At 34.2% G+C, this 17838-nt stretch overlaps 1 protein-coding gene across 5 annotated transcripts in view; it reads left to right on the plus strand.

Annotated features, from left to right (window-relative positions):
- The window catches only part of TAOK3 (TAO kinase 3), a 174575-nt gene that overhangs the window by 105033 nt on the left and 51704 nt on the right, over positions 1-17838 (plus strand). For 4 of the 5 annotated variants that reach the window (XM_036929330.2, XM_036929331.2, XM_036929332.2 and 1 more), the window contains exons 9-11: positions 245-336; positions 9810-9903; positions 10926-11007. In XM_036929330.2, coding sequence (XP_036785225.1) covers positions 245-336; positions 9810-9903; positions 10926-11007 — 268 coding nt within the window. Of the gene's footprint in view, positions 1-244; positions 337-5401; positions 7270-9809; positions 9904-10925; positions 11008-17838 lie in introns of those variants that run through there. The other variant, XM_057491983.1, reaches the window with a different exon arrangement.

Below are 17838 nucleotides of genomic sequence, written 5' to 3' on the forward strand. Positions count from 1 at the left end.
CTTAGCCAAGATCAAACTGATAGTAAATCGTGGATTTATTGAAAATAATGTATTGTTTCTTGTAAATCACTGAGTATGTTGTTTATATTTTGAACTATTTTTCCAAATGATTTGTATAAGGAAATAATATCTTTATCAGTTAAGTTTTAGAATATTCCGCAAAACAGCTATTTCATTGAATCACTTTATTAGGTGAATTTTGTTTTTAATTTACAACTTGAGTTTTGCATATTACATTTGGCAGGATGGCTCCAGAGGTGATCTTAGCTATGGACGAAGGACAGTATGATGGGAAAGTTGATATTTGGTCACTTGGAATCACCTGTATTGAATTGGGTGAGTAGAGAGTCACTTTCATTGTACCTTTGAGAATCACCCCTTGTTATGATTGTTAATTCATTTATCCAGCTATTATGAAATGAATTACTGCTATATGTGTGCAAGCAATGTGAATTATTATATTTTTTCTAAGCAGAAGATTGCTTTCTTTCTGCTACATTTTCATGTTAAGTATAAGACTTTTTGAGTAGATATGGCAATTAACAACTGTTGGGAATACATGATAGTAAGTATTAATATTTTAAAATATCCATTCTCCATACCATGAGTGATAATGTATATCCTTCCTTCATAGTAGTATCTTGTTACTTAATTTACATCCCAACTTGTATAAGGGAACTCTGAAAAAATAAGAGCAGGTTTATCAGAAATCTGACCATCAAAACTGTCATTTGACCCACTTAGAGAGAAACCCCAGAGAACACTTCATATTAGAAGATACCCCCAGCTTTAAAGTTGTACTCCAAATATTTTTGCACTTACCTAAAATTATTTAACATACCACAGAATCTCAATTCTCTGGTTATATATTTGAACTTTAATATATCTTAGTTAGCTTTATCCGGTGGTATACTTGTAAATTAATGACTCTCCTGCGGGGGTGGAGGACATAAAAAGCCCTACTTTGTATCACTTGTCAGTTTCAGTGGCGTGATAGTCCCACCATGAGCTGTATCAAGCTACCAGTTTAATTAACTGATTAAATGTGGAGTTGGAGAAAGGTATGCAGTTGACCTTCCAAAGCCAGCATAAGCTGGCTCCTGCATTACATGGCCTTTCCCTAGATTTTTTAATTTAGAAGTTATGTAAGTATGTTTAATTTTTTAAGGTTTCTTTGTGTTTTAAAATTTAGATTTTAATATTTTTAACTTATTTTATCCTGGAATCCAAATTGATCCTGTTAGAATTTCTGAGTTCCAGTTTTGTTCTTAGTATAGCTATTGTTTTCCCAAAATGTTTGACCTACAAAGACAACTTGGGATACTCTGTATTACATTTTCAATGGCTTCATTGACTCCTTCCAACAAAGAAAAACATGATAAAGCTATACTATTTGCCTTCTACTTCTTTTTTTTTTTTTCTTTCAAAAGATACTAATTTCAAAAACAGAATTCAGGGAGGAATGTTAGAATATTCACTTAATATTTTAAAATAAGTAACATTTACATGGTTTATAAATAAAAATATATAAAGTGACATGCAGCAGAAGGACTTCTTCAGCCCCTGGCCCTATTCACCCATTTCCTTCTTCACCTTTGCCAACACACACAGGGAACCACTGTTACTAATTTCTTATATATTCTTCCAGAGTTTCTTTACAGATACACAAACAAATATGAATGTACACTTACTATATTCCTTTTCACACGCAAGTTAACATATACAAGTGGTTCTGTCCTTTGATTTTTCACTTACCAACATCTTGGAGATCTGTTTTATATTAGTAAGTTAGACATCTTTTTCATTTTTTTACTGACATCATGTTATTCCATTAAATGGGTGCACCATAATTTATTTGACTGGTCTTCTATTAATGAACGTTGGAGTGGTAGATCTCTTTTTTAAGTTCTAATCCTGTGTCTTTCGCTGCAAAGGAGATTCATCTAATTTATTCACACTGGTTTTGGGGAACTCTCAGCAGAAATATTTGCATATTTTTAAAAGGACTTAGGGTGAACTTTCAGCAATGCTAACTAGAACATGATAAGGGAGTCCTAAAATTCATAGGGCCAAAACTAGTAAAGACAACTTTGAGGAAATAGAATTTGGATAGAAGATTCACTGTACTAAAATTTATACCATAATAAATCCATATGGTATTGATGCAGGGAGAGACTAATTTCTAATAGAACAGACTAGACAACCTAGAAACAAGCTCAAGTATAAGCTGGATTTGGGTATAAAACAGAAAAGACATTACCAATCAGTGGGGAAGGATGGTCTATTTGATAAGTAATATGAGGCAACTTATTAATTATATGATAAAAACTAAAATTAGATTCCTAGCTTATGTTATACACAAAAATAAATTTGAGATTTGTTAAATACCCAAAAGTAAAAAGTAAAACTTTTAAAACCTTTCAGGAGAAGCCTCCTTATGCCTCAGTTTCCTCATCTGTGATGGAGATAACAATTCTATGAAGTCAGTGCTATTACTGTAGAGATTAATTAATAAATATATTTAAAGTACTTAAAACATGGCCTGGCATATAATAAGCACTTTAAGTGTAATTATTGCTATTATTATAACTTTAGGAGTATACCTTTATGAGTATAGGGAAAATTTTTTCTAAAGAATATTTTTTTTAATGACAAATACAGTAACTTTTACTACTTTAAGATATACAGCTATATAAAATACAAAAAAGGCAAGCCATAGACTAATATGAAACAGTCAAAACATATCTAACTAACAGAATATTGGTCCAGAATTCATAAAGAACTCTTATAATTTCTTCATCAAAAATAAAAAGACAAATAGCCAGTAGAAAAATGGGCAAGGAATATGAACAACAATTCACTGAAAAGGAAGCCTAAATGGACATCAAAAATTAAAAGAAGCTTAGCCTCATTAGTAATCAGGGAAATGCAAGTTAAAACCATTTCACATTTCTCAGACTGGCAAAAGTTTTAAGTCCGAGGATGATACATTTGGGGAAGCTGCAAAGGAAACAGGAATTCTTACACACTGTTGGTAGGAAGGTAGTTTGGTATAACCACTTTGGAGTGCAAGTTGGCAACATCTATTAAAGTAGTTGAGAAACAGTCTCAGTGACCTAACATTTCACTTAGAGAAATCTTTATGCTTACACCCTGCAAAATGTGTGCAAGGATACAACCTTATTTGCAGAAGCCAGAAAAGGCTTCTTATCCAAAGGAAAATGGATATATTAATTATGGAGTACTGTATCACAGTTAAGAATAAACTGGATCTGCATGTATCATCATGAATAAGTCTCAAAAATCATTACCTTGAATATTTCATGAAAAAGGTAGCAAAAGTGTCGATACAGTATTATGACAATTATGACAGTTTAATAAACACATATATTATTTATGAGTGTATAATACTGATTTTATGAATATAGTGTGTGTGTGTGTATATATATATATGTACACAGACTTATCCAGTACAACATAAGAACAGAGATGTAAAACATAATTTCAGAAGAGAAAACTAGTTGGAGAAAGAGGAACAGTTATATCTTTCTTATTTTTTTAGAAGAAAAAGATCTGAAACAAATTTGACAAAATAGTGATAAATCTAAGTGGTAGGTGTCTGTTATATTCCACAGATTTTTACATGTTTGAAATATTGAAGAAGTTAACTTTTTACAAATGAAAATAAATATACATCCTTGGGTTAAAAAAATAAAATAAAAGTACTCTCTACATAACATAGAGTTAACAGTATAGAATAAGTTTTAGAATTAGACACCCTGGAATTGAATCTTGGCTTTACCAACACTTAGCTGGCAGGACTACCATGTATGGCTGCACATAATGCCAACAGGCATTCATACAGTCTAGGATGTGAATGATACCTTCTGGGGTTGTGTAGCTGTTCTTTCTGACTATGGACCTTGTACAATTTTCTTAACCTCCCTAAGCCTTAATTTTCTCATCTAAGTGAAAATAGCAATAAAAATACCATGGGTATTGTCAGACTTCAGTAAGATATGTATGTAGAATGCTTAACATGGTGCCTGTCATTTAACAAATGCTCCATAACAGCTAATTGCATGCATATGTACATTATTCCTATTTTTTCATTTATATTCTAAAATGAACCAAAATTTTACTTATAACACTGAAACCATAGCAGCAACTCCTTAGTTATGGCACTTTAAGAGGATGCACCAGCTGAAGTGATCTTTACAGCTAAATGTTGCCCACCTATTGTTTTAACAAATTTTTTTCTTCACAAAATCTTCCTAAATGTAATGTGGATTCTACCCTTTCCAACCCTCTCAAAAAGAGAAAACAACTTTGCCCTTTAATGGTGATTCAACATCACTACCACATCATTTTTTGTACTGTATATATGTAGTAATGACTGAAGTTTTCAACAGCGATGAACATTGGGTGAAATAGATACAGATCCCAGGAGATACTTTATACTTCTCTTGAGAGAGGCCCTGGTATGTGTTTACTTTCTGATTTTATCTGTCTATAAAAAGGAATTAAAGTATGTATAACATGTTCTGTATATCAGCATAACTTTGACTCCTATAAAATGATTTACTGAATTAAAAATGAAGTAGCTGTCTCCCAAATTGTCTTTTCCTCCTCCACAACAGCAGTTCCTTCAAATTGATAGGTTATAGTATTGGATTGAAGTTAAGATTATTAGACTCTGTAGTCAGATAAACTTGAGTTCTAATTTCAACTCTGCCATGTCTTAGTTGTCTAACTTAGGTCAAATTAGCTTAACTCTCCAGGAACTTTGTAAAATAAGATCCTCTACCTTATAAGGATTGCCTGGATTAAATGAAAATATGGATTTCAAGTGTTTATTATTGTAATGGTTGTATGCTATGTGCTCAATAAATGTTAGCCATTATCAGCACAGTTCTGGTCTATATATCATATTCATCCAAATTTTTTACTTAAATTTTAACATATCTTTCATTTTTTTATAAGCAACAGCATTTTATAATTATAATTGGTAGCATTTTTTCCTAAACTGTACATGAAATAGTGATGCATCTTAAATAGTGGTTCATTTTATAGTTATTGGCTTCTTAGATTCAAAGATGATGGTACATGCTCAGTTAATGTTCATAAAATAGTTACTAAGGACATTTAACTTCTCAGCAATTACTCAAAACTTATATTGGTAATGTCAGAAACCATAGAAATACTTTTTTGACAGCTTTACCATACATCTCTATCTCCTTAGCATTAGTCTTATTAATGGACATATAAAAGAAGTATATTTTTTTACATGAAAGATTAAACTGCTGCATATTAAACCCCAAGCAATGATTTTTCTAAGTTTCCTCTATGTTTGAAGTTTAATGAAATTCCAGGTACAAACAGTATACTTTAACTTCTACTTTTAATGTTGAAACTGCATTGAAAGTTATGGATAGTGCCTGAATAATGTGTGGTTACATTTCTTTTATGATATCTCTTTTATACTAGTGTATATTTTTAAAGAGTTCCCTAATCTGTAATTTGAATTGCTGAGGTTAAGTCACTAAGGAAGAAGATGATACTGTTACCGGCACCCCACCTCTTCCCTTGATCAAGCTCTATGGTTCCTAAGTGGTTAAGCCTTTTTCACAAATTTTCTTTCGTTACATTGACCTTCCACTGAAAAACCTAATTAAATACATGAATCCTGTGAAAACTCTTGGACACTGTACTATCCACTCACCAGATATTTTATTTTTCAAGATTATTTCAAAAGAAGTTAATCTGGTGCTCATTTGTTTAAACTGCAGACACTTAGTTCAACAGCAAAGATCATGGTAGAAGCTGGCAAATGGTCCATGAACATTGTCATGGAGTTGACAGTGAGTGTTCAGAAATAAATTCTCCAGATAAAAAAGCCACAAAAACATAAATATTAAGTGATTTTTCTGCTTGAAATTTTCTTCTTGCATATTAGCCACTCATTGTTTATCTGTTAATAAGTGAATGTTGTAATGGCTGCTGGGGACAGGGAGATATGTTTACTCCTCTAAAGTTGCTTCTTTTTTTTTGAAATATAAGTACTACCTAGCATAAAATGCAGAGTTATTGAAGAGGCACTGACGCCTAGTGAAAATTTAGTCACTTACTATGTGACTTTGTTTTATTATTTAAGCCAACTCAAATTCAGTTTCTTCTTTGGGAAATTGGAATAAATATGCTTTTCTTGCCAAGCTATTGTGAGAATTATAAACAATGTATGTAAACACATCTAAAGTAGTGAGTGCCTGACGTGTAGTTAGGAACTCAATAAATGGTAGCAGTTATTATTATCATTGTTATGATTGCAGCCACATTTCTTCATGAGAAATCTATTGTCTTTTCATTAAGTATTTATTTTAAGACAGGAGTACTCTCTGATCTTCCTTATTAAAATAAAGCCCAGTCTAGGTGCTCTAGTTTAGCATGATCCTTGCCAAGCAAAGTAGTTAGTGTCTAGAAGCTTCATTGAACTGACCTTCCTGAACCTTGAGCTCACATAACACACATGGAGCCATCCGCAAAACTTGATCATTGTCCTTAGGTAGAAATCACTATTTTTTTCTTCTAGCTTAGTTAATTCAGCTTTTTAATGCTTCCATCTTTTTCCTTTCTTTTGAGAAAATATGGATTATATGTCACAAGGTGGTTTCAAAAGCACACCCAGTTCCTATTCAGCTGCTTACATGGAGAATTGTATGCAGACTATTATATTCCACAGTGAGGGCTGACAAATTTTCTGTAAAAGACCAGGTAATAAGTGTTTTGGGCATTGCAGTCCAGACAATCCCTGTCATAATTCTCAACTCTGCCCTTACAGCATAAAAGCAGCCAGAGACAATATGCTGATGGACAGCTGAGGCTGTAATCCTCATCTAATCTAACCTATTGGGAGACCTAGCTGAATTTGGCCCACAGGCCATAGTTTCCCAACTCTTGCTCTATATTATGCTGACTTAGCAGTGAGTGCTGTCACCATAGCCGAGAGGATTTATGTAGTACATCTAGCCAAGGGCTTGAACATAGGTAAGGCCGCCTGAAATTAACATGAAGGGAATGCTTCTCAGACTCCAGAACTGTGTGCTGTGTTTGGGATACTTTTAGTCATGTGCTTCTCTGCTAGAGCTGTTCTACCATTGTGTGGCCAGCAGTCATCGTGTCTTGCTCACAATATACGGTCTGCTACTTACAGGCCTTACCATTCCGGCTTCAAATCTGAGCTACTGCCTTTCTTAATAATTATTGAATTGGGTTTTGTTGTTGATTTTGTTCCTCCATCTATTGCTTCTAAATTCCTGTTTTCTTCTTTCTTTAGTGCCCCTTCCCTGCTGTTTCTCCTCTGCAGTTCAGTGTTCTTCTGAGCTGCTTGAATTTTATACCTTTTGCTAGTGAGAGAGCAGTGTAGCCTTCTGATAGTGAATGAAGCCATCACATAGTATCTGATGTAAGCCCCAAGATTTTGTCACCGCTCAGGCATTTTTGTGACTTCTTGCTGCACAAGGATTCTTTGTTGACAAAGTTTCTTCTTTGCCTTACCATCATTTATTTATTTTATAGGTATTTGGGGGCCACTAAGGATATATACCAGGTGCTGTGCTTAACAGTGGGAATGCAAGGATGTACATAATAGACATTGTCCCTGCCCTCAGTAAGTTTAGCAAAGAAGACACAGCATTATGTAAAGAATTAACACAAATGATTAATTATGGTCATGAAAGGTGGTAGAAAGGAAAAATGTAATTCGCAATGCCAGAATCTAATGGGGGACAACGTAGTCTGAAAAGTCAGGCAGGCTTCCCTGAGGAAGTGATTGTAAGCATATAATATGCCTTGAATAAATATGTATTAAATTAATGCAGAAATACAATTATATTTAAGGTAAAACCTAAAGGACTGGCAAGATTTAACCAGATAAAGTTTAGGAAACAAAAATGAGAGAAGAGTCCAGACAGACAGCAGCCTTTGTGAAAGGCTTTGAGCTTGGTCCTTTTCAGTGAAGCAAGAGAGGGCAGGAGGAGAGGGAAGGAAATCATTGCTTCTCAGAATGAAATGCTAGAGCAGCCAGAGTCATGTTAATAAAGGCCAATAGGCTATATCTAAGGATCTGGACTTTGTCCTAATAATGGGAAGCCATTGATGGTTACATGATGAGTTCCTAGATCCACATGACTTCAAAAACTTCAAGTTGTCAGAAGGCCAGTCTCTAGAAAATTTCTAGAATCTACCTCCTGATAAATAAAAGAACCTGAACCAGTTTTTCCTCTTCTACATTTGAAACAGATATAAATCCATTTGTCCACACTGGGGCTTTCAAATTTCTACTTGTTAATAGTTCATGTCCCTACAATACTAGTACATATTTGTACTAGTATTATAATATGAGTGAGTATTATATCCTGATGAGTGTAAAATGTACTGTTGAAAACTTAATAAAAAATATCTGTGGAATCATAGACTGTTATATCTCAAAGGCATCAGAGATAATTTAGTTGCAACTATGAGAAGCCCTTCCAAAGTATCACAGATGAGTAACTATAGCTGCCTTCTGCTGGAACACTGCCAGTGACTAAATTCTCTATATTCTCAGCATTGTTCATTCTGGGTTTTAGGGGGGTTTTGCTTCACTTTGTCTTGTTTTGTTTTACGACTCTGGCTTTTTGTGGGTTCTTCCTTCTATGAGTGACAATGCCTTCCCTGCTACTTCTGCCCTTAGTTCTTGTTCTGATTCTTAGAATTTACCATTTTAAAAGTGGTAAATAGATGAATCTTTACTTAAAAACCAAGGTGCTCTGATGGAACTTGAGATCAGATTATAAATTATAAAGTGGGACTATCTAAAGAATATATTAAGATAAACATGGCAGAATGAGATAGTGATTTATCTTCTACAACATAACAACTAACAAATAGCATAAAATTAAGTGTACTCAGAGCTAGAACCTTATTTCTTTCCTCTGGTCAACAAACAGAGCACCTAATATCTGAATAGCATCTGATTATATATGCTTGAGGAATAAATTAATGAATAAATATTAGGGTTATAAGATCCTGCTCTTAGAGCTTATGATTTCTTTTGAGACAAAAGATTTGTATGCTTATGTAAATACAACAGGAGAGCACATGCTGAATGAGCAGTATACTAAAAGAGAACTATAAAAATTCCAAAAAGGAGATCATGGTGGGCTGGAATGGAATAAATTTTCTATTAAGAAATATCTGGTTCACTGAGTTTCTCTTTAGAAAGAGATGAACCAAGCCTTGCTTATTATTTATCTTCTTCCTTTTCCACTGTACCCCTACCTGTGCCATTATTTGGCCTGGATGATCCTTCAATCAGTGTTTACTAAATTGAATTACATTACCTCCCATATGATGTTAGGTTTAAGATGTTCCATTCCACAATAGTCTTTTGTTTTTTCATTCTTTGTCGTGCTTTCTGAATTTGTTTCAATGAACATATATTTTTTAATTAAAACACAAAACATGAAGATGTTCATACCTGTAATGGGAAGACAAAGACCAGCCTTTTAAAGATAGGTGAAAAATATAAGAAATTTTTCTCTCACTCTCTTGAAATGGGTCTGTTAGGAGCTTTGCCAATGTACATTAAGGTGACTGGCAGTATCTTCTGAATAACTGTTCTGGGCTGACCTTAGAGATTAAAATAAGTGGATGATGTGACATGATGACAATAATGAACTATTGATTTAACAGCAAAGCTTTGCTCATAGATGCTCATTTCTCTGACTGATTTCTTTTAAGACTACTTTATCATATTTCCTTTCTTTCAGCGGAACGGAAGCCCCCCCTTTTCAACATGAATGCAATGAGTGCCTTATATCACATTGCTCAGAATGACTCCCCAACATTACAGTCTAATGAATGGTAAGACTCTCCTATCATTTTAAATCTCTAAGAAAATCGCCATATATATTTGGCACTTTCATGAAATTACATTTTAAATATCTGACCTAGAAAGCATTTCATTCCTTTGTTGTATGTTACAATAAGTGACATTGATGCTTTATAGCCATGAACTAGCTACACATATACACACATTTATATTTATTTCTGCCCTTACTGTGGCTTGTACTGTGTTCTTAATGTGTGCAGTAAGTGAAATCCTGCAGGGAGCATGCCCTGCCATCTTCCTGACAAATTTAGTCTAAGTCATGAGGATCTTACATTGATCATCTTAGTTCTTACCACTTCTCAGCAGAGATAAAGTGCCCTCTCTGATACCATTATTTTTCTAGTTGTCTGTTTTTGTTTTTACTGTATGTGTATTTAAATGTGTTAAGACAGAACATATCTTTCTACTCAGAATACGTATTGTTCCTTACTAAAAATTATAACATTTTGATAACTATTTGGGTCACCAGAGTTGTAGGAAAAGAGCAATTTTAAAGAAGAGTAGACAAAGTGGAATTTTTTAAGAGAGGCAGTATTTTCATCCACAAACCTCGTTCCTAGGTTCCATGTCTCTTATGCTTCAAATTTTACTACCTGGTTATAGGTTGCAGATGATGGAAGAGTTAACAACTGGTTTTGAAGAATGTAGGTTTGAGACTTATGAGAGTTGTTACCTTTGGAGAGAAAAAAATATATAATACATTATTATATATAAATATAGTATTTTCATTTTCTGATATATATTATGATTTGACCTTGCTTGTATATTAAGGTATGTTTATGTGTTGATGAACTTGAAACTGTCCATATTCATTATCCAAAAGAATTAATTTTAGACACCCTAAACTGGAAAATGGTCCAGTTCTCCTTATATTTCAAAATATTTTATTAATCTCTAAAATCTAAAAATTTCCCTTAAATGAAAAGTATTTAAGGTAATCAGTGTGTTCTACAGACCTTGATTTTATTTTCTTCTGATGTATTTGTACACACAGGACAGACTCCTTTAGGAGATTTGTTGATTACTGCTTGCAGAAAATACCTCAGGAAAGGCCAACGTCAGTGGAACTATTACGGGTAATTTTTCAAATTTATATTTAATGGGGGGATTTAAAGTTATGTTGTAGCGGAATATAGTAAATCATTCCTGTGGCAGTTCATCATGACAAACTGGATCACAACATGCTGCCTCATCATTTACCCAGAGATGGTAGCTAGGCATAGAAATAGCTAGATTATCAAAATGTATGTGCTATATATTCCCTATGGATAGTTTTTCCCTTTCTTTTTTCCTCCCTCTTTTCGCCTTATGACAAAGAATATTTCTCCTCACTCTGATCATCATAGTGATGTTCCTATGACAATACCTGCATAAACTTCAGTGCAGTGCTTTCAGAACAGGGTCTGCCGATTGTTCAAATGACAGCTCTGCGATTAGACAGTGAAGATGTATGATAAATATATAATCCAGACATTAACATAGCATTACATCATACATGTTGGTGACAAAAGTATCATGTTAACTGAGTTCATTTTATTTAAATGATGCATTTTTTAGCATCTCTTTTTATGTAACATTTTATTATACACTTTATACATAGACATGTGTTCCATCAATATCAGGAAAGTATGTGGGAAACTTTTACAATGTAAATATCTTTTATTTGTCAATACTAGCCCAGATTTTGTAGCCATTTTCTATGACATTTGTATGTTTTCAACTTTTTTTTTGTTTGTTTTGTTTAAGAAAAACTCAGAAAGATTGTATTGCCTAAATCTGTAAAACTTAAAAATGTCATCTGCCTTTATAATTGAAGAGCACCTTGTCTGGGTCACATTCCTAATTTTTATATTTTCTTTTTCTTAAAACTCTGTAAACATTATTCTGTTTATATTTTCTGGCTTTGAGTATTCCTAAAGAGGGAGGTTTGAAGCCAACTAGTTTATCTACCCAAAAGTTTTTTCTTCTTGTGAGTGGGAAGCCACAGGAATATGGTGACAGAAGCAACAGGGAAAAGGAATCTGCCTAATTCTCCTTTAGCATAGAGCTGTCACATGTTCTAGGTATGAACTATTCCATATGCCTTAGCAACAGCTCCACATTTTTATAGACAAAAATACCAATCAGAACAAAATGCCAGATAATAAAAGGTAAAGTAATATCTTTATTACTTTGAAGTAAGCAAAGATTTTTAAAAAAAGAACATGAAAAACTACCATAAAGGGTAAAAATAATACATTTTTAGCTGTATTAAAAATCATGGGGGAAAAAAAAACAAAGAAGGTAACTACCAGGATTCAAAGATGAGTTATAGGGCAACCGACCACAAAAGGATATAAAAATCAAGTGGGCAGAGGTAAAGAAAGAAGTGAAAGAGAAAAATCAAACCACAACAGATTAAAATAATAAGCAACAAGCATATATAATAAACCAACCCATTCGGGGTGTTTCCAATGGTAGATAGTCTTAGGAAAATAAAACAAAATTAACTGCCAAAGAAAAAAATCTGAAGATGTCTATAAAGATGACACATGTGGAAGACATAGGAGATCTAATATATGCCAACCTATTATTCCTGAAGAATAAAGCAAAACAAATGGAGCAGAAGATATGTAAAGGTATAGCTGAAGAAAACTTTTTTGGATGTAATTTTCATAAATAAATGTTTGGATCTTTATTTGATTTGATTTAGTCTATTTGATTTGAAGGATGAAATCAAATGAGCCTACCATTTATTCAAGAAATATTTACTGATTGTTGTGTGCCAAGCACTATTCTAAGCACTGAAAATAATACAGTAGTACACAAGAGAAAAATAGTTCTCGCCCTCATGGAACTTACATCCTAGTGAAGGGGTAAGAAAACATACAAAAATACTCCCAAACTCATTCTATGAAGCCAACATCACCCTAATACCAAAACCAGGCAAAGACCCCACCAAAAAAGAAAACTACAGACCAATATCCCTGATGAACGTAGATGGAAAAATACTCAACAAAACATTAGCAAACCGAATTCAAAAATACATCAAAAGGATCATACACCATGACCAAGTGGGATTCATCCCAGGGACGCAAGGATGGTACAACATTTGAAAATCCATCAACATCATCCACCACATCAACAAAAAGAAGGACAAAAACCACATGATCATCCCCATAGATGCTGAAAAAGCATTCAACAAAATTCAACATCCATTCATGATAAAAATTCTCAACAAAATGGGCATAGAGGGCAAGTACCTCAACATAATAAAGGCCATATATGATAAACCCACAACTAACATTATATGGAACAGCAAGAGGTTGAAAGCTTTTCCTTTGAGATTGGAAACAAGACAGGGATGCCCACTCTCCCCACTGTTACTCAACATAGTACTGGAGGTCCTAGCCACGGCAATTAGACAAAACAAAGAAATACAAGGAATCCAGATTGGTAAAGAAGAAGTCAAACTGTCACTATTCGCAGATGACATGATATTGTACATAAAAAACCCTAAAGACACCACTCCAAAACTACTAGAAATAATATCGGAATTCAGCAAAGTTGCAGGATACAAAATTAACACACATATATCTGTGGCTTTCCTATACACTAACAATGAACTAATAACTAATAAAAAGAGAAATCAGGAAAACAATTCCATTCACAATAGCATCAGAAAAATAAAATACCTAGGAATAAACCTAACCAAGGAAGTGAAAGACCTATACCCTGAAAACTACAAGTCACTCTTAAGAGAAATTAAAGAGGACACTAACAAATGAAAACTCATCCCATGCTCTTGGGTAGGAAGAATTAATATTGTCAAAATGGCCTTCCTGCCCAAAGCAATATACAGATTCGATACAACCCCTATCAAATTACCAACAGCATTCTTCAATGAACTGGAACAAATAGTTCAAAAATTCATATGGAAACACCAAAGACCCCGAATAGCCAAAGCAATCCTGAGAAGGAAGAATAAAGTGGGGGGGATCTCGCTCCCCAACTTCAAGCTCTACTACAAAGCCACAGTAATCAAGACAATTTGGTACTGGCACAAGAACAGAGCCACAGACCAGTGAAACAGAATAGAGACTCCAGACATTAACCCAAACATATATGGCCAATTAATATACGATAAAGGAGCCATGGACATACAATGGGGAAATGACAGTCTCTTCAACAGATGGTGCTGGCAAAACTGGACAGCTACATGTAAGAGAATAAAACTGGATCACTGTCTAACCCCATACACAAAAGTAAATTTGAAATGGATCAAAGACCTGAATGTAAGTCATGAAACTATAAAACTCTTAGAAAAAAGCATAGGCAAAAATCTCATGGATATAAACATGAGTGACTTCTTCATGAACATATCTCCCTGGGCAAGGGAAACAAAAGCAAAAATGAACAAGTGAGACTATATCAAGCTAAAAACCTTCTGTACAGCAAAGGACACCATCAATAGAACAAAAAGGTATCCTACAGTATGGGAGAATATATTCATAAATGACAGATCTGATAAAGGGTTGACATCCAAAATATATAAAGAGCTCACACACCTCAACAAACAAAAAGCAAATAATCCAATTAAAAAATGGGCAGAGGAGCTGAATAGACAGTTCTCTAAAGAAGAAATTCAGATGGCCAACAGACACATGAAAAGATGCTCCACATCGCTAATCATCAGAGAAATGCAAACTAAAACCACAATGAAATATCACCTCACACCAGTAAGGATCACCATCATCGAAATGACAAACAACAACAAATGTTGGCGAGGTTGTGGAGAAAGGGGAACCCTCCTACACTGCTGGCCAACTCATTTTTGGCTTTTGCAATCTTTTGCTATACAAACTGTGCTGCAGTAGATATCTGCATGTAATTTTGTACCTGAATATGAATATCTAAAGAGTAAATTCCTAGAAGAAGAATTGCATAGGGTATTTGATTTTAAACTTATATTGACAAATTATTCTCCAGAGTGGTTACACCAGTTTATATACCCATTAACAGAGTGTGAGTACCAAATTTTTTTGAATTTTGCTAATCAGATCAGTGAAAAACTTTTCTTACTGTAGTTTTAATTTGTATTCTCATTAAGAGTTAGATTGGGCGTCTTTCATGTATTGAAAAGCCATTTCTATTTCCTTTTGCAAACTCTTTATGATCTTTGCCCACGTGTTTATTGGATTGCTGGGATTCTTTTCCTTATTTGTAATAGATATTACAGATATTTTTTCCTGTTTCTCTCTTGAGAAAACATTACTTATGCTGAGCCTTTTTTTAGGAGGTAATGCAGAAATTTGTTATGAAGAATTCAACTTTTCTTTCCACCCAGTTGGCTATCTAATTACTTCCAAGTATTTTTAAATAATCCATCTTTTCCTCACATTTTGTTCCTGACATTAAAGTGTCACCTTCACATGGAATCCATTTAAATGTAGAACTAAGGTAAAATCTTTGATATAAGAGCAGAATTTAAATGTTATAAACATTGGCAATGTAAAAATAACAGTGTAACCAATAAAACTAGGGGTAGGAAAGAAATGTAATTTTACAATTTTTCAGACTAGAGGGACAATAAAGTTCTTAAATTGAAATTCATAGTTAAAGATGCTCCACATCGCTAGTTATCAGGGAAATGCAAATTAAAACCACAGTGAGATATCTCCTCACACCAGTTAGGTTGACCAACATAGAAAAGACTAAGAACAACAAATGCTGGCAAGGATGCGGAGAAAGGAGAACCCTCCTACACTGCTGGCAGGAATGTAAGCTAGTTCAACCATTGTGGAAAGCATTATGGAGGTTCCTCAAAAAACTAAAAAGTGAAATACCATTTTACCCAGGAATTCCACTCCTAGGAATTTACCCAAAGAAAACAACTTCTCAGATTCATAAAGACATATGCACCCCTATGTTTATCGCAGCACTGTTTACAATAGCCAAGATGTGGAAGCAACCTAAGTGTCCATCAGTACATAAATGGATAAAGAAGATGTAGAACATATATACAATGGAATACTATTCAGCCATAAAAAAGAAACATTCTACCATTTGCAACAACATGAATGGAGCTAGAGGGTATTACGCTCAGTGAAATAAATCAGGCAGAGAAAGACAAATACCAAATGATTTTCCTCATTTGTGGAGTATAACAATGAAGCAAAACTGAAGGAACAAAATAGCAGCAGATTTACAGACTCCAAGAAGGGACTAGTGGTTACCAAAGGGGAGGGGGAGGGGAGGGGGGAGGGAGAAGGGGATTGTGGGGTATCATGATTGGTGCACATGGTGTGTGTGGGGTCACAGGGAAGACAGTGTAGCTCAGAGAAGACAAATAGGGACTCTGTGGCATCTTACTACGCTGATGGACAGTGACTGCAATGGGGTAGGGGCAAGGACTTGATAGTAAGGGTGAATGTAATAACCACATTGTTTTTCTTGTGAAACCTTCGTAAGAGTGTATATCAGTGATACCTTAATAAGAAAAATTCAATATAGAATATTTAAAATTTTTTTAAAATTGAAATTCCTAGTTTAAATAAAATAACTCTAGTCTCTTAAAGCTTTTCATAATGTTTTTTTTGTCTTAACTTTAGAGGACCTTTTAAGAACTGGTATTTCTTGGTGGAGAAATTAAAATAAAGTTAAGCAATGATTTTACTTCAGTCTCTTCTAACTGTTATATTCCAGCATAACTTAATTTAATAGATTACTTTTTAAATTAACATATGCAATAAGCTTCCCATGTGAAGTTATTTCAAGATAACCATCATCCCAAGAGAGAGAGAATATCTCAAATGATATTCCATAATTTAACAATTTTTATTTCTGTATGATAGACTTTTGGATGGTTTACTTTCTTCAGTGCATTTTTCTGTATTTCCAAGAATAGTAAAATCATTCTTTCAAAAGGGTCTGAGAAGCTTTTAATTGTAGGGGTGTGGAGAACAGTGAAGAGATGGGATTGTAGGCAGAGAAAGCACCATGACAAAAGCATGCAGGTGTGAAATGCATGACACGAGGCAAGATTATCTAGAATGTACTGTGCATTCTTCTAGATGGGAAGGAGGAGTAGGAGTGGCTAGATTTGTACCTAGAAATACAAGCATGAACCTAGCTGTAAAAGGGCAAACTTCATCATGGAGGCATGTTTTTAAGATGTTGAGTGCATCCATTTTAAAGGATTTAAACAGGTAAGGGTTTAATTATCTCATGTGATAAGAAGTCCAGGACACTGGGAAAAGAGGGAAGAAGGTGTTATAAGCAGTTCAGAGCTATACATAGCTCAACAATACCACTGATCCATGTTCCTTCTTTTTTCCTAGTTTATTGTCCTTAGCATGTGGCTTTTATCTTCTTGATCACAAAATTGCTCCTGCATCTCCAGCTCTCAAGTCTTTATTCCAGGCAGGAAAAAGAAGGAAGAGCAAAGTGCAAAGTGCCTTTTCTTCATGTGCCATACCTTTTTATTCTAGAACACAAAGCTTTCCTAAGGGATTTCTGCCTGTATCTCACTGGCCAGAATTTGGCCACATTGTTATCTGTAACTGCAAAGAAGGCTGGAGTTCCACTCTTTTACATTCTAGTGCATACAATAAAGGAAGGCAAGGAAAAGAGGTCAGAATGGGGGATAAATGCAACACAGTATCTATCACAATGAATGACATGCTCAAATCTACGTTTTAGAAAGAAAATAGCACAAATCGCTATATTGTATACTTAAAACCAATATGATATTGTATATCAACTATACTTCAAATTTCTAAATTTTAATTTAAAAAAGATAATAGTGGTATGCTACCAGAAAACAAACCCAAATATAAAGACCACCTGGGTTGCAGACCTGACTCTTCCTCTATTTAGCTGTGTAAACCACTTAACCTCTCTGAGCCTAAGTTGCCTCATCTTGAAAG

The sequence above is a fragment of the Manis pentadactyla genome, chromosome 14, assembly GCF_030020395.1.
Source record: "Manis pentadactyla isolate mManPen7 chromosome 14, mManPen7.hap1, whole genome shotgun sequence".
In the NCBI taxonomy this organism is placed as follows: domain Eukaryota; kingdom Metazoa; phylum Chordata; class Mammalia; order Pholidota; family Manidae; genus Manis; species Manis pentadactyla.